We start from the raw sequence: 25,118 nt of genomic DNA on the forward strand, positions 1-25,118 counted from the left end.
CTTTTTAATAAGTATGTGGTATATTTTCACATATGTTCTGAATCAGTAGTTTTTCTTGGATAGGTGCAAATATTCTTGAAAGATGCTTCTTCCTCCCATAAAATGACAACATGGAAATATGGATTTAATATTATTAACATAGCAAGCTGAAAAAAAAAATAAAAGAAAAGAGGAAATCTAACCTTTCAGACCTTTGTTTTATATGGCACAGAGGAACAAAAGGACAAGCTCTCAACTGAAAATAAATCCTTGTCAAGCTACTTTTAAATCACCCTGATTAGTACAAATAGTCTTGACATATACACTCTCCATACTGTCTATAGGGAATAGAAAGAAATATTGCTTCTGTTCAAACTCATAAATTTGTGGATTTTATGGTAGTACATTAGGTACTTAATATACAACAGAGAGATTACAGTCATTAGGTTAGATCATATTCTGTAATTACTATGTTTAGGTACTGCAGTTCCACACTGAACTCAAGTCAGGTTGTTGGAGAGTCCTCCTGGAATGCCATGCTTCAGTTCCAGAGTCATCTTCTGACTTTCTTGGCTTTGGGAATATTAAAAAAAAAAAAAAAAAAATCGTCACACAAGGTTTGTAAAAGTCACTGTGACAGCTACCTGAGTCTGTTGAGAGGCTGAGATCTTCTCGGGGTGGGGGGGGGGGGTGCAGGGGACAGGGGGGTCTGTGCTATCTTGTTTATCTCAGTAAGGCACTATCTAACATGCTAAAGGCCAACAATGTTTATGTGTTATGGTTTACTGTTACTGTTAGGATGTAAGAAAGGAGAGAAGGCATCTTTTGCAGTTATACTGCTTGTGGTGCTTAGTTATTTTACCTTATCTAGGTGCTATGAAGGGAAGAAATTAACACTTGTATAGCTCAAAAGAGAAAGAATTGGGTCCCAAAATCTCAACGAAGCCTTGAAAATCCTCAGAACAGAAGGCCCTGGATACAGTAAATCTATGCTATGTGAGTCGAGACCAAGAAAGCACACATTATATCATTCTGGAGCTTTGGCAGAATCTGCCATGAGTAGGATTAAACAGCAACTTCTCAAGAGTGCTTACTGAAAAAGCATAGCAAAAAATTATACCATCATTACTGCTTTCACCTAGACACAGGCAGCTATAAATGGTGTTTATTTATGATTTTTCAACTATCCCAACTTAACAGACAATACAAAAAAACAAAACAAAAAATTATTAGACCAGATGCAATGCAAACAATTGCTCATTTCAAAAATCTGAGCCTCAGACTACTGGATGCCAGACAGTAAATCTCAGCTTAAGTTTAGTGCCCATTTCCATCTTTCTTACAATCTTTAGCAAACTCCCTCCAGTCCTCTGACAAGGATAAGTGGAAGAGCCTGAGCAGCTCTGACTGGGGAATTCTGCACAGCAGCTTGGCTACATGATGTCTGGGACTAACAAGTATTAGAACCATTTTACTTTCACGAATGGAAAAGAATGAGTCCCGGAGGTGTTCTTAAAATATGGATGAATGCTAACTAAAACTAGATCCCTTCTGTGGAAGTGTTTGGAGGGCAATGCATTTGGGAGCTGTCGGGAAAGGTAGTGAAGAGGCTGCAGGCCTGGCCCGGCAGGGAGGGAGCGCTTGCCACGAGATGGCAGCAATGCCACGTCTGGCTCGGCTTCCTGCCTGGCTCTGCTTTTTAATTTTTTTTTTTTTTTTTATTTTATTTTTTTTTTTTTTTTAATTTTTTGAGTGAGAACCACAGGGTTTTTACATCAATACACGCTTATTACAAAGTCAGCCTACCTCGTTCAGTGCCCATTCACCACCTTCATGCAACTTACAACGAGAAAACAACTTTGCATATTTCCCCACGTAAGTGAATTATTACCACCTTGAAACTACCTTTCCAAAAGGGTTTGTGTTTCTGTCTTCCCTCCCTATAAGCTTTGTCTTTTGATTACGGATATAGGTAAGCATTAATTATGGAGTCAGGCCCAGCATGCAGTGATGGTGACAATTCATACTGGATTGAATGTCAGGGTTGGGCATGTTTTTGCCACCCGTTTGAAGGTAGGCCTGGCACAGGAACCCTTGCTGGGATCATGGAGCATAGGGACCTGTGACATGACAACCTTGGGTCACTATTTCCTTTACCTTGGGCTCAAGGAACCAACCTTGCCCACTCCGGGCTGGTGGTGGGGAGGCCTCTGGTGCATACTGCCATATCATATTTTGATTGGTTTTTCTTTACTTTTGGAAAGGACTGTTAATGGCAGAAATTCCTCTTGGCAACAGGAGCTCTTGAGAATGGCAACATAAAGACAAAGCAGTGTTCTGGAAGGAGATATTGGCTTGTCTCCTTTCTCTCAGGAACAACAGCTTGTTCTGATGAACAACTTAGAAGGAACGAGCAGGGCACATTTTCGACCTGAAAGCCTTCTTCTCTCAAGAGTGGGGACGAAAGCAGAGGGTAATTTCACCTAGAACGAGGGACCCCAGCACTCGCACCTCTCGCACCCCGCATGTGGCTGGCGGAGGCGAACCGCAGGCAGAGCTGGGGGACAGGACACCGGGAAATCGCAGCATCCTCCCGGGCAGGTGTAGCCCTACAGCCACTACCCTTCTGTGCGCCGGGGGACACCGGGCCCGGGGAGAGCCATCGCTCCCCCTGGTGCCTTTCGGCGGCCGGCAGCAGCCGCCCGGGACCGAGGCCGGGGCGGGGGCCGAGGCCATGGCCGCCCCGGGAGGCCGTGCGGGGCCGTCCGGCGGCGCGGAGAGGCTGCGGGCTGGGCGAGCGCCGGCTGCACAGCGCCGGCCCCTTCCCCTCTCCGTGGGAAGGGTTGGTTGAGTCCGGCGGCGGCGGCTTCTCGTGTGGCTGGCAGCCGCTCCGCTGCGCTGCCTGCGCTACTCTCGCCACGATCCCTCCCTCCCTCCCTCTTCTCTCCTTCTCCTCCTCCTCCTCCTCCTCCTCCTCCTCCTCCTCCTCCTCCCTCTCCTCCTCCTCTTCCTCGCACTCTCGGCATCCCTCTCCTGCCGCCGCCGCCGCTGCCCGGCTCTCCCCGCCGGCGGCCGTGCATGCCTCGCCGCCCGTGGCCCCGGGCGTGCCTCCCCTCCCTCCCTCGGTGCCCTCCCTCCCCTGGGCGGGCGGCGGGCCGGCGGCGCCGGGGCTCCGCGGGCGCTGAGCGGCGCAGCCCCGCCGCGGCGCGGGACTGATGCTGTCTGTGAGCAGAGCGGAGCGAGCCGCCCGCGCAGTCCTGCAGGAGGCGCCGGGCGCTGCGCGGCGCTCGGGACCCGGACCGCTCCTCTCCGCCTCTCCTCGCCCTGTGGTGGTTATTTGGCGCTGTCCTTAGCCCCGCTGCCGCTCGGAGGACACGGTCGCAGCCGAGAAGAGCCGCCGGGGGTTTTGTGTGAGAGTGTGTGTGTGTGGAATAACTGCAGACATGACTGCGTGGAGGAAATTCAAGTCTCTGCTGGTTCTCTGCGCGGGGCTCCTCACTGCAGCTCAGGGTAAGATTCGGGTTTCTGGCATTGCATTCGTGTAGGCTGTGGTTACGGCACTCATAACCCCTCAGCTAAATCTCTGCCGCTCGGTTTAGCTCTCTCCCTCGCTTCGTTTCTGCGCCGGCAAACAGCAGTCTCCTCGAGCCCGGTCTCCCTTCTCCCAGCCTCCCACCTCCCGCCGGTGTTCCCCGAGGGCTCTGCTCTCGGTCGGTCACTTTTCCCGGGAGAAACCAGCCCCCTGGAGTTGGGCAGCGGCCGCTGCGACGTCGCGAGCGGAACCGTGCGCATCCAGCCGCCTGGGCAGCGCCGGACTTTGGGAACACTTCGCTCTCCGCGCACGCACGAACGGCACTCGCTGCCGTGTGAGGGACAATCTCCGGGCTGGCAAGTTTGGATCTCCCCTCCTCCCGCCTCCCCGGCTTTTGCAGTGTTCGAGGGGGAGCGCGGAGTGGGTGGTCGTGGAGAGCCTCCTCCGCCTGCTTTCAGCCGGCTCCGCTCCCCGCAAGTTGCGCGGAGGAGGGGATGCGGCGCCGGGGACACCTCCGCCAGCTGCTTGCCCATGCTTCAGGGAAGAGGACTCCTCTCTGCTGGGTGTGCGGTGAAGAGAGTCTCCCAGCCTCAGCTGGGTTTCTCCTTAAAATCAATGGGGGAGGGTGGAGAAACGAGGGGGTGACGGTGGAGAATTTGGTTACACAACTTCAGTGCTGGCCTCAGCCCCATTACTTGCCTCATCGCTGGAGACAACAACTTCCCCATTATTCACTTCGCCTCTCATTAGCCCTGCGCTTTTTCATGCTGGGAGAGATGCGAGCCTGTGTGTGTGAGAGAGAGGGAGGGAGCGAGGCAGCTCGCAGCTGAGCACCTGTCCCCGATACAGCCTCTGTCATCTCCCACCTCGCTCCCGGTTGTTCTGCCTACCTCCGGGATGACGGTTCCCTTTGCGGTTTGTACTGTCTGAGTCTCCCTTAGCCCTTCCAAGGCGCTTTACATCGTTCCCACCATTTTATTTTTCTCACTGCTCTTTTCAGTGCGGGGGCGGCTGAAGCGGGGGAAGCAGGGCTATCGCGGCCCCCGGGTTTGCGGGCGAGGCTGGAGCCTTCCCCGTCCTGCGGGTGCCCACGGCCGGGTTCCCTCGCCCGCCTGGGCTGCACGGCAGGGTGCCTTCCCTCCGATAGCCTCCGGCCGTGATCTGCAAGGAAGAGGCGGTGGAAGGCCAGCGCGGGCTGCCGGGAACCGGGCAGGAGCTTTGTCTGGTCCGCAGGAGCGGCTGCGGCTCCGCAGGAGCCCGATGGCATCCCTCCTCTGCCCGGATCCTGCCGCTGCCGCGGTCCACCGGGCAACGCCACCCGGCTGCCTCTGTGGGAAGGGAGCGAAGCACGAAAGGCGCACGGCTCTCCTGGGCTGTGAATCCGCGGCTCCCGGAGATGGGAGCACACACAGCACACAGCCCGGGGCCAGCGGGGGCTTCTCGGCGTGGCCGCCCTACCCAAACTTCCAGCATCCCCACCCCCACACCCCCCAGGTGCCTCCTTCCCCCGGTCCCGGCCCGCGCACGTGTCGGGCGCCCCGGCGCTGCCCCGGGCACGGCCCGGCCGGGCGGCGAGCTCAGGGTCGCTGGCGGAGCTGCCCCGACAGCCGCGCTCGGGGCCCGGACCGCGGGACGAGGGGCAGCTGCTGCCGCGGCCGCGCCGCTCCCGGGGCGGGCGACACCCGCGACTCATTTGTTAAATACACTGGAGCCGGTTATGTCGTTTGACATTTAAGTGTTTTCTTTTCATGGCTGACAGCACATACGAAAAGCTGGAGGCTGGATCATGGTTATTCAGCGACGATCCGACGTGTTTTGCTTACATACAAAGGCTTTGCCAGGAACGTTTGGGCACTGCCTCTGATGCTGCTCTGCAGAATGTAATTATACCTGCTTAATGTGAAGCAGCAGCACGCCCACTTAAAGGCTAAAGACTGACTTAATATTGAAGTCAAACAACAGGTTGAAGGGGAAACCATCGGGGACAGTTGACATAATTCCTTCCCGTTTACCTTCCCAGGCAATTGAGCACAGGTATCTATATTTAGTCAAATGTAATCCTGAGGCTGAAATTACGTTTATCCTTTAGAGAGTGAAAAAACTCCTTCCTTAGTAACATAAAGACCCAGGGTTTCAGGAGCACACAAAAACATTTTAATTATTAGATTGTCAGAACTCTGTTTTACCAGCCCCTTGTATCAAATCATATGGTCACTGTAAAAGGAAATCACCCAGGTTTTGCTTGGTTTGGGGATTTTATAAGCGAAAAAAGAAACAAGTGCTGAATTTCTGGAGGTGTTGCCACAGGCGTTCCCATATCTTTCAGTAAAATGACAGGTGGATTGCTTTCCACATTGTTCCTCATTATGAAATGAAATGGAAACCCTTTGTTGCTGTGGAATTTTCTGTAACTTTTTTAAGGAACAAGGAAGGATGACAATGAACATTCATCTTCGTTCATTGTGGTAGACTTGAGGTGCAGTTCTACACATTTCTTTGGGCTGATTTAATCTGATTGATGGACCTGAGTGTTTTGGAAAACATTTGGGGAATTCTTCCCTGTTCCCTGTGCTTTAAACATCAAGGGAAATTAGTATGGAGTCATTTAAAGGAACCGCTTTCCCAGAAGCTACCCTATCACAGCAATTATGCTTCAACAAGACAGACGGCACGGTGTTCAGCTATGCATGTTAAGATGGGCTTGTTTATAGAGCCATTTGCTCATTCTAATATGTTATATTGTAATAAAAGCAAACATAAAGAACCCTATTGATTTTCTTGAAAGACAAAACACATCAGTATAATTTCTGTAAAAATTCATACTGGTATAGAACAAATAGTAGATTTAGACTCAATTCAGACTAAAATTCAAGAAAAAAGGAGTAAAAGACATTTCTGCTCTGACCTAAGGTCTATGGACATCCTATATTCAGTAGAACCTACATTCAGTAGAAATACATAATGATTAATATCTATAGTTGTTCCATTACAACATTTTCAAGGTAATTTCCTGGACATGTTTAGATAAACAAATACAACACCTTAATTGCCACCTAATTGCCTCAAACTAAATGTACATAAGCAGATTTATGCACAGAGGTATAATTCAGATTAATGGAAATAACAAAGGGAAAACATTTCTGTTCTTAAATTAGTTACAGATAGTAGAAGGACTCTTACATCTGCAGCTCAGGATTTTGTTTTAAAAAAAATAAAAATAGATCTCAAAACATTTTATGTACCTTCTGTTTGCTGCTATCACTTTGTCAAAATAATTGCTATAACTACATCATGCTAAGTTATCACTCTGTTTAAGGCCTACTCCTGTTGGACTGAGAGTGTTTGTCTCTTTTAAAGTCTTTTCTTTTTCTCCAAAGTAGTGCTTTTCAAACTGTGAGGCTGGTCTCTCTAAGGGGTTCCATTCTCTTCCAGAGAAGACTAAAGTAATTCTGGGGAAAATGAGCTGAAAAAAAGGAATTTTAAAAAGAACATCAGGGCAAGGTATTGAACACCCAGCTGTAAAACCAAGTATGTGATGGATGCATTCTCCATCTCCCAGCTCAATGAGGAATTTGCCATAGAAAGGCATAGTAGAGAATATCCAGATCTGACCATGTAATATTTTAAAGTAAAAATGCATTTAATTCTTGGTAAGATCTGTATCTGCACTATTTTTTGCATCGAGATATGTATATGATGTCCTTAACTATATATAGGAATAGGAAACATGGTCAGCTTGAATGTAATGTAGTGGAGAGCATATCAATGCCACAAAGATTCCCCAAACACTCATTTTAGACTTTTGAACCCATACTTGAGGTTTAAATACCCACTGTCAACCAGTAAAGATTTTTCAGTTTCTCTGGTGTGTGTGTGTGTAACAGGATACCGGTGAGAGAACCTGGAGATGGTTTACAGGCACATGAAGACATAAGCACAAATGGAACTTCAGGATGTATTGAAATCTGTGAGGCCACTTCAGCACCATCTCAGACTTGTATAGATAACCATTCTGCAGATTGTCTGTACTGCAAATCTGTCTATTTTACTGACTCCCACTGTCATGTCCCTTTATACAGACATGTATGATTTTGATCAGACAATGGAGGTTTTTTTTGTTTGGGAAGGGCAGTTGTCATTTTTCCCCCTGCAGACTGCTTTGTCTATATAGGCACTTCACCTTATTTTTGCTCATGGTGTGGTATTAGTATTACATATGCATTGATATTGGCAAGTTTTAAAAAAGACATCTATGGCACTTATGCCTCCATAGCATTTACACTAAGAAAAAATCTTGTCCAAACAAATTAGGAACAATCTGGAACTGTAAATATTTTGACTTATGCATTCAAGATTTACAATGCTCTATAGAAAGGCTGAAAAGCCTCAGGGACCACTGTTTTCAACTTTTTCAAGATGTAATCCATATACCATCACATTAAACTCCTTCTTGTAACCTTTCCTTGGAGAAGTGACTGCTTGATAGTGTCACAGTATAAAACCTCCAGTGGATTTAAAGATAAAACGTAATTTCATCTTGCTCAAATCTGTATTGAACTATGGTGTTTCTCTTTGGCCATGATGACATTATTCTGCTGGCAAACAGCTTTCCGTGTGAGCACACGCTGCACACAGCGCAGTGCCGCGCTGCCTGCGGCCGGCAGGGGAGGCAGTGTGGGAAGGGGAGTTGCTGGTTTAACTGCACGATCCATCACAGCAGTAGCTTAAGTGTGAGGCCTGATCTCTAACAAAACTCAAGTGTACAACTGGATTCAAGTCAGGGTCACAGAATAAGAATCTGGCCTCTAGTTCTCCATATGGCTGCAAAATTAGCCATATTAGACTGAGAGAAATTGGATGTTCTTCCAATTTTTGCAGTGAGTGAAGAATCATATGGAAATTCTCCTAATGTGTATGAACCACTTGCTTTTACTTAGAAGTTTTACTTTTCTACGTCAGCTGTAATTTCCCTTAAACCAATTTTTTATCAACCGCAAACTTTTGAAATAGGAGAAAAAATGGCATTAATGCCTGAGGAAAGATGTGAGATCTTTGTCCTGACACATCTTTGTTCTGGCTGCATGAAAGACTTCACTCCACTATATGACATTTCTATTGCATTTAAGAAAATCTACACTGTATTTGTTACAAGCATTTCTCAGAGGAATAACTACCTACACAAATAATTTGGATTATTGTTAGTGTTATATTGACACCCAGAGGCAACATATATCTGTTGTCTGCATTTAGTAACTGAATGGTAAATGGAGGCATGCATGTACTCTCTCAAGAGTAATAACGCATCTTATTTCTTGCCTTGCTGATGATTAGCCAGAACTCTTGATTAATCAGAATATCATCAATGATCTGCTTTTAACAAAAAAAAAAACCAAAAAAAAAAAAATCACAAATTCTAGCAATATAGTAATACTTTAATTTCCATCATAATAATTAATCACAGTTTCTTACAGCTTTTTAATTATTTAATTATGCATTTTAATGATAAATTCATGCATATTCTGAAATAGTGATTTGACTTCTTTCAAGTAAATTTCTTGTCTCATCCCTGCTCAGTAAAAGACAGCTTCGGGCAGTTCTGAGAGCCCAATTCTGCAGCATTGGAAACTGAAATTTGTATTGATTTCAGAAATAGCACAATTGGCTACTTTTGAACAGATTGCTACTCCAAATAATCCAGACAAAGCAGATATTGCAGCTAAATGGTGGAGTTAGACCCTGTTTAATTTGGGCTCTTGTGCATGAGAATTTCTGACAATGTTTGCATCCATGAATGACTTTAAAAAAGGAAAAGTAGTTGAATCACAGCAATAAACCTTGATAATATTAACATATTTATGTATACGTGGAAGCAATTTGTTTTTGAACAGTATCTCTGGTATCTCTGAGCATCTGACCTCTACCTTACTTCATTTATTTTTCTGCTTTTTCCTTTAAAGACATCATGGACAATACACAGAGAAACCTAGTATCATTTTAGTCTCTGGATATTTTATCTCTGTCTTACAGTATCCTATGGACACTGAAGTACAGAATCATGTTCTATATTCATGTCTGTTGTGCAGTGGCTTTCCAAAAGAAACGTGCAGCACTGCAGCTGACACAGACCTGAATAAAACTTTTAATGCAGTGTTTGTTTTGCAAATTTGCATGAAATATGGTCAGCATTTAAAAATTACATTTTGCAGTACTTGCTTCGTGCCTTGTGTTCAGTTGCAAGGCAATGGTATTTTTTCAAGCAATTTTGCCAAACATAAAGTTTTTCTTATTTTTTTATTTCTTCTTTCTTGTCTGATAGTTTTCCTTAGGGTTTTTTTGTTTTTATTTTTTTTGTTTGTTTTGTTTTGTTTTGTTTTTTCTGTTTTTTTTTTTTTTTTTTTTGCTAGAGAATCATTTTTAAACCTATATTTGAGGGTTTTTATTGAAATGTTCTTATAATTCTGATGTTTGCAGCAAACCTTTGACATTTGTCACAGAGTAAATCTGGGTCTAGGGATATTTTTTTCCCCTCACCCATCCTATGATTTCCAGATCAAATATAGCCATGATACAATACTGCATAAGTCATTGTTTACTTCGACCTTTGACCTGCATTACTTGCCATATTGTTTTCACACATAAACTCCAAAAGAACACAGATATTCAAACTTTTATTTACTTACACTGGTGCTGAAACACAATCAATTTACAGTGCACTGGGGAAAAAAGTGCAGCCAGCCTTGCCCTGTACTTGAAAGTTGGGTTCAAAGGTGGGCCTAAAAACATTGGGGACCACAACCAGGTTGTTTTCTTTTTAAAATACTGGCCCAGCTGTAGCATGGATTTAAAGTGTTCTCACTGTGCTTGCAATGCTGGCTGCTAAAATGGATGGCTTAGCTTGGTCTGCTTTGCAGAGTGTATCCAGAATACACAGCTGAGATCTTAGGCTTGGCTTTGGGCATTGTACTTGAGCTTGCCTCGTAAGAGTGCCTTGGGGTTCAGCCTGAAGTCATGGTGCATGTAGCGCCCACCATGGGACTCGGGACTCACACCCCGGGTACTGTGGGTACTGCTGCTGAACAACACAGATGGAGCTGCAAGGAACAGGGAAGGTCACTTTGTTGAAAAGCAGGTGATGTTAGGAAGCAAGTGGCTAGATATTGCAGGAATATACATGAGCTTACAGAACCTGCCTTGTCCTGAACCTAGCAAAAAAATGCAGGTGACTGTGAGGGCAAGAAAAAATGGAAAGAAAGAATGTTTTCACAACAGTGAAATGTCTGAAAAAGCCACTTTGATAAAATAAAAAAAAGCAAAATTTAACTTATTTTTAGACTAATTTTGCATGCTTCTGGCCGTGAAACAAATGGTCATGACAAATCACACTGTTCTCACTAATGTTTGTGGGATATCAATGCAGAAGCTGACTACATTCAAGTGACTAAGTGCACTATTTTAGCTTTGCCCCAGCAGCCAGATTCTCTATTGGTATCCTGCTGATGTTTCTTATAATACACAGATTGTGTCATACCAAGCATTTTTTTTGAGGAGGAGGGGGAAACATCTTGTAATTCATTTTCAGAACCTCAGTTCAATCAAACAACTGCTAATATCACAATCAGTGACCCTCTGCATTTGTAGATATCTTCTCAAGAAATTAAATTGATTTTCTTTATGTTAGCATGTAAATATCCTCAGCACACATTTTGACCCATTGTTTGCAGTGACTCTTACACTGAAGAATGTGGTGTTAATAGATCTTATGAAGTCAACAGTGGCAGCAGGAGTAGCATTTTGATCATTAGCTGTACTCAATCATTTCTGTTTAGCTTTCCGGTGAAATCTATTGTGAAATTTAATTAACATAAATGAAAATACAGAAATCTTCCATTTTTTTTTCTCGGTACATAATGTAGTTACCTTGAAAGTAGTTGTAGGAAAAGAAAAAGCATTCTGCTATGCAGAAGTAGGTAAATTAGACATAGACTCTGGTCATCAGTTAAGTAGTTTGGGTTGTTTTACATCAGATTTGAACTAGTTAGGAGCTGATGTAAAGACTGGGGAACTCGCAGAATTTAAAAGGTCTCATTAACCTTAAAAGGTTTTTTATCTCGCCCTTGTTATAGCTACATATCACACAAACAACTTGCATTGAAATGAAGATGCTAGAAAAAAATCTAACATTGAAGAAAATTCAAACTCTTAGTTTATTATGAAATTTGCCACAGAAATGCTGTTTAGAATCACAGAATGGTTTGGGCTGGAAATAACCTTAAAGATCACCTCATTCTAACTCCTCTGCCACGGTCAGGGATACCTTCCACTAGACCATGTTGCTTAAAACCCCATCCAGCGTGGCTTTGAACACTTTCAGGGATAGAATATCCACAGCTTTCCTGGGCAACCTGTTGCAGTGCCTGACCATCCTCACAGTCAAGAATTTAATCATAATGTCTAATCTAAACCTACCATCCTTCAGTTTGAAGCCCTTGCCCCTTGTCCTGACACTACATGCTCTTGTGAAAAGTCCCTCACTGTCTTGCTTGTAGGCCCTCTTTAGGTACTGGAAGGTGCTCTAAGGTCTTCCTGGAGAGTTTTCTTCTTCACACTGAACAACCCCAACTCTCTCAGCCTGTCCCTGTAGGAGAGTTGCTTCAGTCCTCTGCCCATCTTCATGGCCTTCTCTGGACTTGCTCCAACAGGTAAATTACTGTGTCAGGGGCCCAGAGCTGGACACAGTGCTCCAAATGGGGTCTTATGAGAGGGAGTAGAGAGGCAGAAGCACCTCCCTCAACCTGCTGGTCCCATTTATTTCAATGCAGCTTAGGATATATTTGGCTTTCTGGGCTGCAAGCACACATTGCACACATTGCTGCATCATTTTGCACTTCTCATCCACTAACACCCCCATGTCCTTCTCCTCAGGGCTTCTCTCGATCCATTCTCTTTCCAGCCTGTGTTTCTGCTTGGGATTGCCTCAACTCCTGGGCAGGACCTTACAAATCAAATTTCATGAGGTTTGCACAGGCCCACCTCTCAAGCCTGTCCTGGTCGGTTGTTGTCACTTCCCTCCAGCATGTAGTCTGCCCTGCAATTTAGTGTTGTTTGCTTAAAGATAAATGATGCCTCAAATTTTTTTGACCTATCTGGAATGTATCTCACTCCACTGGCTTTCAGTGGTTATAGAATTTATTTGGTTCTGAGGAAAGATTGACCTTTAATTGCTTTCTTTAGCAACATTTAGTAAACAGGTTGATAGCATAGAGATGATCTATGCAAACAGCAAAGAAGGATTTCTTCAACCCATGTTGCCATGACAATTTAAATTTTTCTTGTCAACTCCTGAGAAGCTTCAAAGTAATTTCTTTAAAGCAATGAATCAGGGGATATTTTGGAAATTGAAGTTGCTCTCTTTTTAAATTTAGTATCATTTAACACAGTAAGGGGCCTGACTCAAAAGATTGTAATATCTACATAGAAGAACTATTGCAAAAAATATAACATCATATAACTCTCTTTGTGGATCTCTGATAATTTACATCAGCAGTGAAGCTGACTTCAGATGCATTTTTGAGTGGCTTAGATTTTATTTATTAACTATATGATAATAATAAATAGTTATCATAAAAATAAGAATGGATAATGAATAGTGGAGAGCCCAGCTTATAGCTGTTATTTTGATCCTCATGACAGTATTTTATCTTGCAGGTATTTTGAGGTAATTAGATTACAGAAGGATTAGACAACAAAGATGGACTAAACTTTTTTTTTTTAATAGTTTCAATTATAACATTAGTTCAGTGAATGAGAAATAAAATCAAAAGGGTGTTGTCTGCATATTTAAATTGCTATCCCAGATAAGTCCCCTGCACAATGTTATTAGTACTCCAACTGAACTTCCCTCTTGTTATTTGTTTTAATTGAAATAGACTGTTTTGAAAAAGAACTAAAACTAGTCCAAACTAATTTAATTTAATTTAATTCCTAAGAAATAAATTACTGGCTTAATGAGGTATTTCTTAGGTTGCTGTTAGCACTGATGAAAACATGGTAAATGGAAAGAAGATAATGTGAAATGCTGTTTCTGCTGGGAAAATACATTTCTCTGTATAGAAGACAAGAAAAGTAGCTCAGTAATGGTTTTCTTTTTAAAATGTTCCTAACAGATGATGGTCACTGTTTTGGTGTAGTTTGTTTACTGCTTTGCAATAGATTTGAGATGAGTCATATCACATTAGAAGGAAAATTGAGAAGTTGTTTTGTCAAAGTGAATTCTGTTTTCCTTTTTTGTCATATATACTCAAATTACTAGTTCCCTTTAAACAGAGACACCTAATTGATTTTTATAAGTGTTTATTCTTGTTGCGTCCATAAATCTGAGTTCCAGTTGTTAGAAATGGTAAATGCAGATATATTCTTTCTATATATGGAATAAGGTGACTGAGCTGGAGTCTTCTGTCAGTTCACCTCATGCATCTCCTTTACACTATTTTATTTTCATGCTAGTTTGAACCACAGTAATTTCAACATCTACAAGCACAGTTGTTTTTCTCAAGCCGTCCTATCCTCTTGCCTTCAGAATGGGAGCTGACTGAATAAGGACTATAGGATGGGTTCTCAAGATTTCATCTTTTATAGAGATTTTTATTTCTGTCTTAATTCCTTACTGAATTTGTAAGTCCGCCTTACTGGTAATGCATCTCAGTTTATCCACAGAGTTAGGAAAATTGATACTTATCAGAATATTTGGTAAAGAAACAAAGGGATGGAGTGTGGATGGACTACTTGTGATACATAAGATGCTAGGCATTCAGAAGGAAAAACAACCTTCTTTTTCAAAAATATTTGATGGAAGATAAGATCCATTTGTTGAATAATAGAACATGGACATACTGAACAATAAAACGTGTCTGAGCTCAAGCTTTAGCGCTAAGTTTAAGGATGCTGGGAAGAGGGCAGAAGGTACTGTTTGCAGTCAAGAGCCTAAATTGTAGTGCCAAATACCTGCAGTTCCCACTGCCATAAGAGAAAATTGCAGATCTCAGCACTTTTGAACATAAAGAAATTTGTGCTGTACTTAACTATTACACTTGAGAATCTTCAGAGACTGAATGCAATAGAGCACTCTAAGGGGAATGAAGAGACAACCATATTAAGTATTTACTATTGTTATCTCCTAGATAGTATCTGAATTAACAAAGTTTCCAAACCTGTCAGTGTTGTGTTATTGTTTTAGGAAGAAGAATTCCTCAAGGGAAGTTGAAATTTTTCTTTAAAGCTGCTGGACTTAAGTAATTCTGTGTATTAAAACAACAACCACAACAGAAAAAAACAACCAAACAAAAAACCCCTAAACAAATGAACAACCAACCTGGATCTGATGTAGCCTGGAACAAAGCATTTGTGATTACAAAGCAAACAAAAATCTGAATTTGGAGTGAATTTATCCTCCATTGATGGTTACTAAGTACAGTTCCTTGTGGCTCCGTTTTTCATTCTAAAAAACAGGCTGTTTGTAAGTGATGGGCAGGCTCTGGTGGAAGAAAAGTATCTACCCAGTTTTACCACTGTGGAATATGTACTAAACTTCTTTTGATATTGTGCATCACTCTGCAGACTATACTTGCAGAATGGATGTATTTGTATAAATATTCTGAATGTGCTTTATCACTGTATTGTTTTTGTATGGCCAGATTTTGGTAGGGATGCTACAGGGGTGGCTTCTGTAAGAAGTTTCTAGAAGCTTTTTCCAATAGAGCCAGTGCTAGCTGGTTCCAGAGGGACCCACTTCTGGCCAAAGCTGAGCCCACTAGCAACAGTGGTAGAGCCTCTGAGAGGAATAGTTAAGAAGAGAGAAATAACCTGTGCAATGGCAACTACAGCTGGGAGAGAGCAGTGAGATTGTGAGAGAGGAACTGCAGGCACCCAAACCACTGAAGAAGGCAGGGTAGGTGAAGCATCTGTGGCCCTGCAGCCCATGGAGGTACATGGGGGAGCATGGAGGAGCAGGTAGACACCTGAAGCAAGCTGCGACCCTGTTGGAAGCCCACACTGGAGCAGGCTCCTGGAAGAATCTGTGGACCCAAGGAAAGAGTAGCCTACACTGGAGCAGGTTTGCTGGCAGGACTTTTGATCCCATAGGGGACCCACGCTGGAGCAGCCTTAAGGACTGCACCCTATGGAAGGGACCCTGCTGGAGCAGTTTGTGAAGAAGTGCAGCTCACAGAAAGGACTCATATTGGAGAAGTTTATGGAGGACTGTTACCTGTGGGATGGATCACATGTGGAGCAGGGGAAGAGTGTGAGTCCTCCTCCTGAGGAGGAAGGAACAGCAAAGACTAATCTCTGATGAACTAACTGTAATCCCCATTCCCTGTCCCCCTGCATCATTAAGGGGAGGATGTAGAGAAAATATCAGGGTGAATTTGTCCCCTAAGAGAAGGGAGGGGTTGGGGGAAGGTATTTTAAGAGTTGGGTTTATTTCTCATTATCCTATTCTGATTTGATTGCTAATAAATTAAACTCATTTCCCTGAATGGAGTCTGTTTTGCTTATCACAGTAACTGGGGACTGATCTCTGCATGTCCTCATCTCGGTCCATGAACCTTTCATTATATTTTCTCTTCCGTGTCCAAATGAGGATGGGAGCGATAAAGCAGCTTTGGTAGGAACCCCCTTCCAGCCAGCGCCAACGTGGTGCAGTCACATAACACTGGTGCTTGCAGGTACAGGTAAATCAGAAGCATTTATGTACTGTCTCAACAGCAGTTTGCAGTTCAGATCCAATCAGTTATGCTGCTGTCTTAGGTGTTGTCCAAAATGTGCATGAGAATCAGGTCCCCTGAGGGCAAAAGAAACTACTCTTTGATTCTAGAAGGATAATGCACTGCCCAATGTAAAAAAATGAGTAATTGTGGTGACAGACTGTGTCAAGTAAAAGATGAGCATTCAGCATAGAGAGACAATGTAAATCATTCTTATATTTCATTGACATATTCTTCAATAGTGCCACTGAAGAAGATAAGATATTAAAAAAAAAGCTACATATGAAAAAAATACGACAGCATTTAATGGGATTTTCAGTCAGGACTATTCTACTTTTTTAAATCAATACCTACTCTTGTCATTTGCCCTCTTCCACTCATTTTTTTTTCTAGGATATTTCGCTATGATTACATTTATTCTTGAAGTCTATTAGGTAGTGATTTATTAATTTGGTTTATTGAATATCTCAGAGTATAGGGACCCATGATACAAAGGATTATACGGATATAGAAAGATGAAATGGACACTATGGACAACATTGTGACAGGAAACTCAAATCTGGGAAATGTTATTTCTTGTATGAGAAGTATTAAACAAAAGCCCTTATCTTCTGAAACTTAAACCACAGAAGCTTCATGCTGCCCTTTATTTTACAGATGACATAGATCAGATTTGTTCCCTTGTAACCATCAATCATTATTCAGGGTTTTTTTCTGATTTCCATTTCTGGCATTTATTTTACTGAAGAACAGTGCATAATCATTTTCCCTTTTTGCCACCAGTAACACAGGAATACCGATGTAGTCCTACTAAGTAGAACTGGTAGTATGTCTCAAAACTTGAAACATCTGCTGGCAATAGTCTCAGTGGAAGTTCTGGGGTCACTGCTGTGAAGGTCTGATGTGGTCTCAAATAATGACTGATGCTCTCATGGGCATGGTAGTTCAGCTGCTAGGCTGATACAGGCTTTATGCTGACATGCTGAAAAAAACACGTTTTTATCTTGTAGGACTGGCAGGACTGGCACTATCAGATTTGCATAATTAAACACTATTTTTTTCTTCTTCCTTACTGTTTCTTTAAAATTTTCCTTTTGAAGAGCTTATCTTTTTTATTCCAGTCACTCTATTATTCCCTCTTTTGCTGAAGGAGTATAAGATATCTTCTTTATTATTCCCCAACATGGTTGTTTAACATTCTCAAGGAAGAAAATGCCCAGGGTCTAGTCTGTGGTGACTCCTGCACTGGAGGCAACCAGTACAAAGGCTGAAGATGGACACAGGGCACTCTTAAGACCTGAAGAATTAAGTCAGGGAAATAAAATGTGCCCAGATTTTGTGTACATCCCATGAATGTGGCTAAGTTTCTGTCTTCACATATTTAAAAATGTAAAAAGTGTCACATCAAATCAGACCAAAATAACTTCTCTCTGACAATGGCCATTAGCAAATGCATAGAAAAAAATTGCAGGAAACAAGATATAGACAGGCTTATATTTTAGCAGCCTCTGGCCAATTTAAAGAACTCTTAGCTCTTAGCCAGAGGTTGCATCTATGTTCAACATCCATCAACAAATTTAACCTTCATGAATCTGTTCTTGAACCTATTCATAATTCAGACTACCACACTATTTTCTGACAATCTGTTTAACAATTTAATTCCTGCTGTGTGGAAAAACACTACATTTTGCTTGTTTTGAAGCTTCTACCTGCTCATTTTACCGAGCACTTCCAGCTCTTCAGAAATACTTCACCCAGCACAGAACTTTTCATCTGATAGGTAGGATTTATGTGACTCTGTAAATTGCATACTTTTCCCATGTAAATGCAAAATATCCATATGGATATTTAGAGTACCTACCTTCAATCAATACTAATGCATGATTCCCAAGTGCATTTCTCATAATTTTTAATGATAATGATATTGTAGTCAGTGCTGCTGATGCACTTGAAAGAATAATGGTCTGTATTTCATTACAAAGAGACAACTCCCTTTATCCTCCAATCCTATTACCTGGTTTTTATTCTCATAATAATATTTTATTGTTTTCTTTCCAATAAATAGTAAAGACTTTACCTGGTGACCATTTGGATGACAGTGATGCTCAACATTTTGCCCTATGAGAGATTTCTGGAGGGACAACAGAGAAAACGCTTGAAAAATGAGGTCCTGGTGGGAAATGAATACATCAAACCAGGTGCTTAGTGATCTAAGCACCTCTCCCACCTCTCCAATGTTGACCTCCATGGAGTGTGTTTAGTACCTCATGATAGCATAAGGTGCACTAAATAGTAGCTTCATCTTCCATGTATGCTGTTTGCCCCTCTGTGATCCTGTGTTTCACTTGTCACTAATCATATCTTGACGGTGTTCTCTTTCCTGGGACAATAAGGAAAATTCATGGTGAAGACTGATATGGGAAAACTGGTGTGACAAAGCTGAATGATAGGATCTGTTGAAGGATTGAGTTTCTATGAAGATTAGGGAAATGCTGCAAGAATTTCTGGTAGAAAAGTTTTAAGAAGAGGTCCATTATACTGAGAACACTGAAACCACTTCAGCCTTATAAATCAATCAATTTACCCCCTCTCAAGACCCAGATCTAAATCAAATTGTGGGAAAAAAATGCAAAAAAACATTGAAAATTCTGCCCCTAGATAGATATTTAGCTCAACAGTTAAAACTGCCTAAGATAGCAGCCTTCCTACATGCATTTAAGATGGCTCTAGAGGATGTACAGATTCTGACTTTCCCTTTTATTCTACCTCTTCCTCTCAGAATTGTCAGTGGAAAAACCTAACATCATAAAAACAAAACAAAGTGATGCAAAATAAATACTCAGCAAGAGCAAATCTGGCCACTGGGAACAAGAAAGCATGAGATAGAAGAAACAAGACTAATGTTAGCAAGTCTCCCATAACTGTTCTTTTCCCTTCATTATGAAAGGCTCTGTTTCATTTCCATACAGGAGAAATTTCTGAATATTTCTGACACAGTCTATTCAAGAAAGGAAGGCATTACTTACTCTTTTCCTGTGCAAACAAAACTATTGCTTATCTTTTGAGAAGGGGCAAGAACACAGATTAGTGTGCACAGTGTAGTACATGTACCTGAAAATTTCAGCAAATAAAAACCTGGTAATTTTTCTAATACAATATAATGGAATGTATAAATTCAAGAACTAGACCTGAGATGTGCTGAACTCTTGAGTTCCTAATTTATTTCATGGATGTTGTGGACACTCTGTGGTGAGTAAATGCACAAAACAATTTAGGCATCAGATTTCCCCTTGTGAAGATATTTCCATCTAGTACTTGGATTTTATGGAACTACCACTCAACAGCTGCTTTAACCCCAAAACCAGACAAATTTACACAGGCTATTTTTCACTAAAAAAATATTCTTTGAGCCTAAAATTACATTTCTTGGCATACTCAGAATGGTTGCATACTGTGTCAGTTTGTATAGGACTGTTATTGAACAGTCATTGTAATCTTCAATATAGATGATCTTCCATGGGAATAAAACAGCTTAGCTGACTTTAAGTGCACCTGCCAACTGTGGCCTTACAGAAGATACTTCTGGGGGTAGAAGTGGTGCCCTCTTACTTTCCCACAGTATAGAGAGTAATACAACAGTTGGAAAAAGCTACATTCATCTGCCTCTTTCCTTAGAAAACTAAAGCCTTTCTCATCCTCTTTTGTTTTTCTTTTCCTAGCATATACTGTGACTGCCGTAGGCACTCCTTTGTTGGGGCCATGAAGGTTTCCAGTTAAAATTTCCTTCAGTGGTAGAAGACTTGGGTTCCAAACCTTGCTTAAAGGAAATCAATATTAAATATTTAAAAAGCTGCTGGAATGGGAACTGGACACCTACTGGTCCCCTCTTACATGAAGGGTATTAATGACCACATCAGAGTCATGCTTCTGGATGGGTTTCTGTCTTGCTTGGTGAATATTCAGTTATTCTATGAAAAACAGAATTGCAAGTAGTCAACTTGGAGTACTGCTTTGAGTTTCATTTGCCAGTAAGCACCTAAAAGAAAAGTGCTGCAAAACCTATTTTTAGCTCATTTCTGGAAATAATCAATAGCTTTTATCACTAGAGACTTAACAACCACCACATTATGCTCATCACATAAATCTACAGTCTTATACAGAGAGGCAAGCTACTATCATGAAGATTGGTTAATTTGTCCCATGGTTCACATTTATTTAAAACCTAGGCAATTTTTTTTTTTCCTAGTAAAAAGTCTGCAATGCCACTTAACTTATATCTGCCACATCTCTGCTGGAATCATCACTGATATTTGAGAGATAAAATTTAGGTCTAGATATAACACTCCCCTTTGAAACTTACATGGATTAGTCTTATGGTGCCCAGTTACCTTGGCAATGAGTGTAGTATAAATACATGTGTGCACATGTGTCTCAGAGAGGGAGACAGAACTGAGTGTTTTCAACCTCTTGTGGAGGTAGTACCACAGTTGCTATTCACTATTCTCCAAGTTTTGTCCATTTTTCTAACAATGCAAAAAACTTTCCCGTTGTTTATAAGTGCAGCAGTCTCAGCAAGTTCCTGCCACACAGCAAGGTGCCATGTCTGGAATACTTCACCCTAACACATTGAAGTCTAGCAACTCGAGCCCATAACCATGAACTTCCACCAGGGACTTCTGAAATACTGGAGTGATGTGCTGGCAGTGTATTCCCTTACTTATCAAATGCAATATTACATGGATTTTCACCTCAAGACACAAGGAGTCATGTAATTGAGACTGGAGGACACAGATGTGTAAATTTATCACCAAGTCCATTTGCCTCAGGATTGCATTTTGGCTCCCTGTAAACAGAAGAATGCATTTAGAAAAGCTTTTGATAGCTATTTGCTGTGCTAAGGAGTAGGGCACCCTGGAAAGTTCTTCCCCACCACCATGAATCTAATGTGACAAAAATATTTCTAATTTTACCACTCTATATTGACAGCAAGAGTTTGTTCTATTTTACTACATGTAGTGAAATGGCACATACAAAAGGGAAAAAAAAAATCAAAAACCACACCACAACAAAAAAGGCATGATTTTATGATATTTGGGATCTTTTTCAACAAAACCAGTTTTGGAAATCAGTGTTTAAACAGCTGGTAAGGAACCTAGAGGGATAGAATTCTATTTATTGAGACAATTTAAGCTAGATCTATCTAGGAATGATATTTTTCAGATTGAAAAAAAAGAAGCAAATCTTAGGAAAGAAATTAAAGACAGTCCAAGAAACTACATCAATGAATTTAACAAGGGTTGTGGGGAAAATTAAACTACCATAAGGAAGTGTGAAAGAACAGCTTGAAAATCAGTTTGATTAAGGATAACCAGCGTAGATTCAGTCAGGGGAGGTCATGCTTAACTAACCTGATGGAGTTCTTTGAAGATTTACTGCCACTGTAGATAAGGGAAATTCAATGGATGTAATCTACTTGTAAGCATTGACAAGGCACCACATCTGAGATTAACGGCTAAGAGAAATAATCATGAAAGTAAAGAAACTGTGGGATGGAAAACTAGCTTAACTAGGCCACAAAGGGAAAAGCTGGACACAGTTTCTGAGGATTCAGTGTGGGGCCTTCTGTTATTCATGACTATGTATGTCTGAATGTAAGTGGCGAGGGGGGTAGAATTTGTAGCTTATGCTACAATCTAAAAGCATAGCAAGAAGAACAGAGCAATATGCTCATGTTCAAAAGGTGTTGTATGCTCTATATAGCTTGTCTGGCAAAAAAACTCAGAATTTTGCTGGGAAAATGCAGAATAATTAATAAAGAAATACAAAATAGTAGCATCAAATATTCACAAAATGCAACAGTCATACAATATACTAAACAAGAAAATGAAATGGTGATTATTAAAGATATAAACTGAAGTCATCAGACCAGAGGAAAGCAGCATTTTAAAATATCAAGATGCGAAGATATTTTAGAACACAGAAAATATCTTCATGTTTGGATTCATTGTAGGGAAACAAAGGATGTAAGGTTCCAGTAGCTGTGAAGAATGTTACAGAACCTCAGGGTTTTTTTACTGTAAACTAGGAAAACATATGATGTTTTCATTATAATAGAACCCAGGCATTCTTGTCAAAATTAAGGTACTGTTCTCTTAGGCTAATACTAATGGGAGAGAGAACCTTTCTGTGCCAAGGAGCTTATAATAAAAAAGGTTAAATACTTAGGCAAGGGGGAAAAAAGACACAAAGAACACAATCATTTATCCAAAGAATGTATGTGTCTAAATTTTGATCTAGGGTTCATATTTTGAGTCCCAAGTCAATATTTTATATAATGAGTTACATTATTCCTTTATAGGTATAATGGTTTTGCTTAACATGAGGTAGAAAACCTAGGTGACTACCTTTTTTATACATATATATAAGCTTAGAAATAGAAAATTCTTATTCTCCTTTTATGCAGGGCTTAACCTTAGTCACTGATTTCACAGAGCCCTACTTAAATCTAATAAAGATTAAGTTAAATTCTAAGGAATCTTTATATTCCTTCCTAACTGTCTGAGTTAGGACAGAGCAAAAAGTACATATTCATTTTTGAGGGAAAATAATTAAATCATATATACATAAATAAGTTCAGTAGACATTTGGTTTTATGTGAGAAAAATGAAGAAAACAAAATTAACAAAATTTGACTGAAATGGTTATTTTTTGATTAAAATATTGTTCATGCATTATGACTTCCTTATGCTCTGAGGTCTTCTAGGAAATAAAATTGTTCTCAGAAGATCAGTATTTCCCCCTAGTTACAGAAAGTTTTTTTGCTATATGACTCAGAGTTCTTAAGTTCATATATTTAATCTTTTCTTTCATACATACATTCACTCTTACAGTTAGGGCTGTATCCAAAAGAGACTTTACTACTACAGCACTAGGAGCCCTGGTGCCTAACTTCCAAACATCTGGTCACAAAACCTGAAACTACAAGTCTGTGAGCTTTATTTCTTGCTGGGGGAAAACCTAGGCATCTTGGAATGAAATCAAAAATAGGCACTAGGCAGGGTGCTTGTAGACACAATAGATACAACAGATTGTAGATACAATATCCTCTAGAATTATTTCATTCAGCCCTGTGCGAAGGAGATCCTTCTTTACTACTCGGTCTACTACTACCACATCTTCCCAGCTATCCTCTTGTCTTCCTAAGCCATAAAAGAAGCAATTATCATTTGAATTTTAAGGATTAATAATGCAGAGGGTCTTACCTGTTTTTCACACTGTTCAGTGCAGTGCACTTACAGATCCAGCACCCTCAAGAGGTACCTTCAGTACCTCCATCTCTAAGGACAGAGGGAACAGACCAGGAAGTGCCTACATTGGGTAACGCTTCTTACTAGCCAAAATAGAGACAGGCAACAGTAGCATCTCCATACAAAGCACATTCAGTGACTATGCCTGTACATCAAATTGCATGGAATCTCAGCCCAAGGCTGACCATTCTTTGCTATGATAGCACGTAAGGTCCCGTCTGGTGCTACCTGTAGCTCCTACTCCCAAAGCATTATCTTATTCTTGATATAGTTTAGGCTCAGCTAAAATGCTACTGATCTTCTGGTCTAAGTAACATTTATTCAGTGTGAATTTTGCAATGATAACATGAGTCAAGGAAGGTATTTATGGCTCTAGTTCAGTAATGGTTCTGAACTGACTCACCTACCATAGCTGTTGTAAGCCACTTTTAAGGAATTCACTGTCCATAGGGAAAGATGCTGTCTGAAGGCAAGGAACTCCCGGAAACTTGGGTCGAGGACATTTTCTGTCTCTGTCTCATCTCCTGTCAATCCTGAACATAAACACAGGTAGGGTCAGGGGACATAGGTCTCTTTTAGGGCTTGTTTCACTTAGATGAAAACAGTTCAAAACTGATGCAGTTGATTTGGGAGAAAATAACAGTGTCCTACTGATCTGGTGGGATTCCATAGAAAATTTGGGACTGTGAAGCATCCTATAAAGGCTTTTTACACTTGATATATGGAAGTAATTGGAAAAATCTCAAGCCTCATATAGTTTAGGTGCTGCAAGGTCGAGGCAGAGTTGGGGACTTGTTCCATTAAGCCCTCACCTTGTTTTCAGCAGAGAGGGTGCTTCTCTGCTTTTTCAGGAGTGCAGCGCAGTACCTCCAAAGCCCATGAAGTGGGCAGAGGCAGCACTGTCTGGCATGGCCACACAACGCCCTGAGCCCAGTGGGAAGGCTGGTGCAGGGCTGGCAGGCAGAGAGGCCAGTGGGGCACCAGCAGCTGGGGAGGCTCCTTTCCTCCCTCCCTGCTCTGACATGCAGAGTCCAAGTATGCCTGCAGGTGTGACTGCTGTGAAAGACAAGAACTGATTTCTAAATAGTCAGCTTTGCTTTTGACTTTACTATAGATACAACTGGAGTTTTTGAAATGCTCTTTCTCAAGCATAAAAAAGTGCATTTTAAATGTTCTGATTAAATAATGAGTAGTCCTTTTCTAAACCAAAAAGAAATCCAGGTTAACGTCTTACAGAACAGTTTATATGGAACACTGACAGCAAAAGCTGTTTCTTGAAAAGAAGAAAATGAGTATATTTACTTGATGCAGGGTGTTATAGCTGAGTCAAGAAGAGGCATAATCTTTTCTGTTTACCATTTCTTTCTCTATGTATTTATTCTGTTAACATTGAAGTCAAGCAAAACATTTTTTATTCTTTATAAATGTCTTGAGAATATCACCTGTGTTAGGCAGCTTATTAAACATTTGCTGCTCAAAAAACACAGGTTTAGAGATCTGCCTTAGATATTTATATAAAAAAAAAGAAAATGACTTTCA

General features: G+C 41.3%; 1 protein-coding gene across 1 annotated transcript in view; it reads left to right on the plus strand.

Moving 5' to 3' along the window:
- The first annotated feature begins 3,227 nt into the window (after positions 1-3,227).
- The window catches only part of CSMD1 (CUB and Sushi multiple domains 1), a 1,093,428-nt gene continuing 1,071,537 nt past the window's right edge, over positions 3,228-25,118 (plus strand). Inside the window, exon 1 of the mRNA XM_053974810.1 lies at positions 3,228-3,489. Coding sequence (XP_053830785.1) covers positions 3,423-3,489 — 67 coding nt within the window. The 5' untranslated portion in view covers positions 3,228-3,422. The remainder of the gene's footprint in view (positions 3,490-25,118) is intronic.

This window comes from Vidua macroura, chromosome 3 (genome assembly GCF_024509145.1).
Source record: "Vidua macroura isolate BioBank_ID:100142 chromosome 3, ASM2450914v1, whole genome shotgun sequence".
Classification (NCBI taxonomy): Eukaryota; Metazoa; Chordata; class Aves; order Passeriformes; family Viduidae; genus Vidua; species Vidua macroura.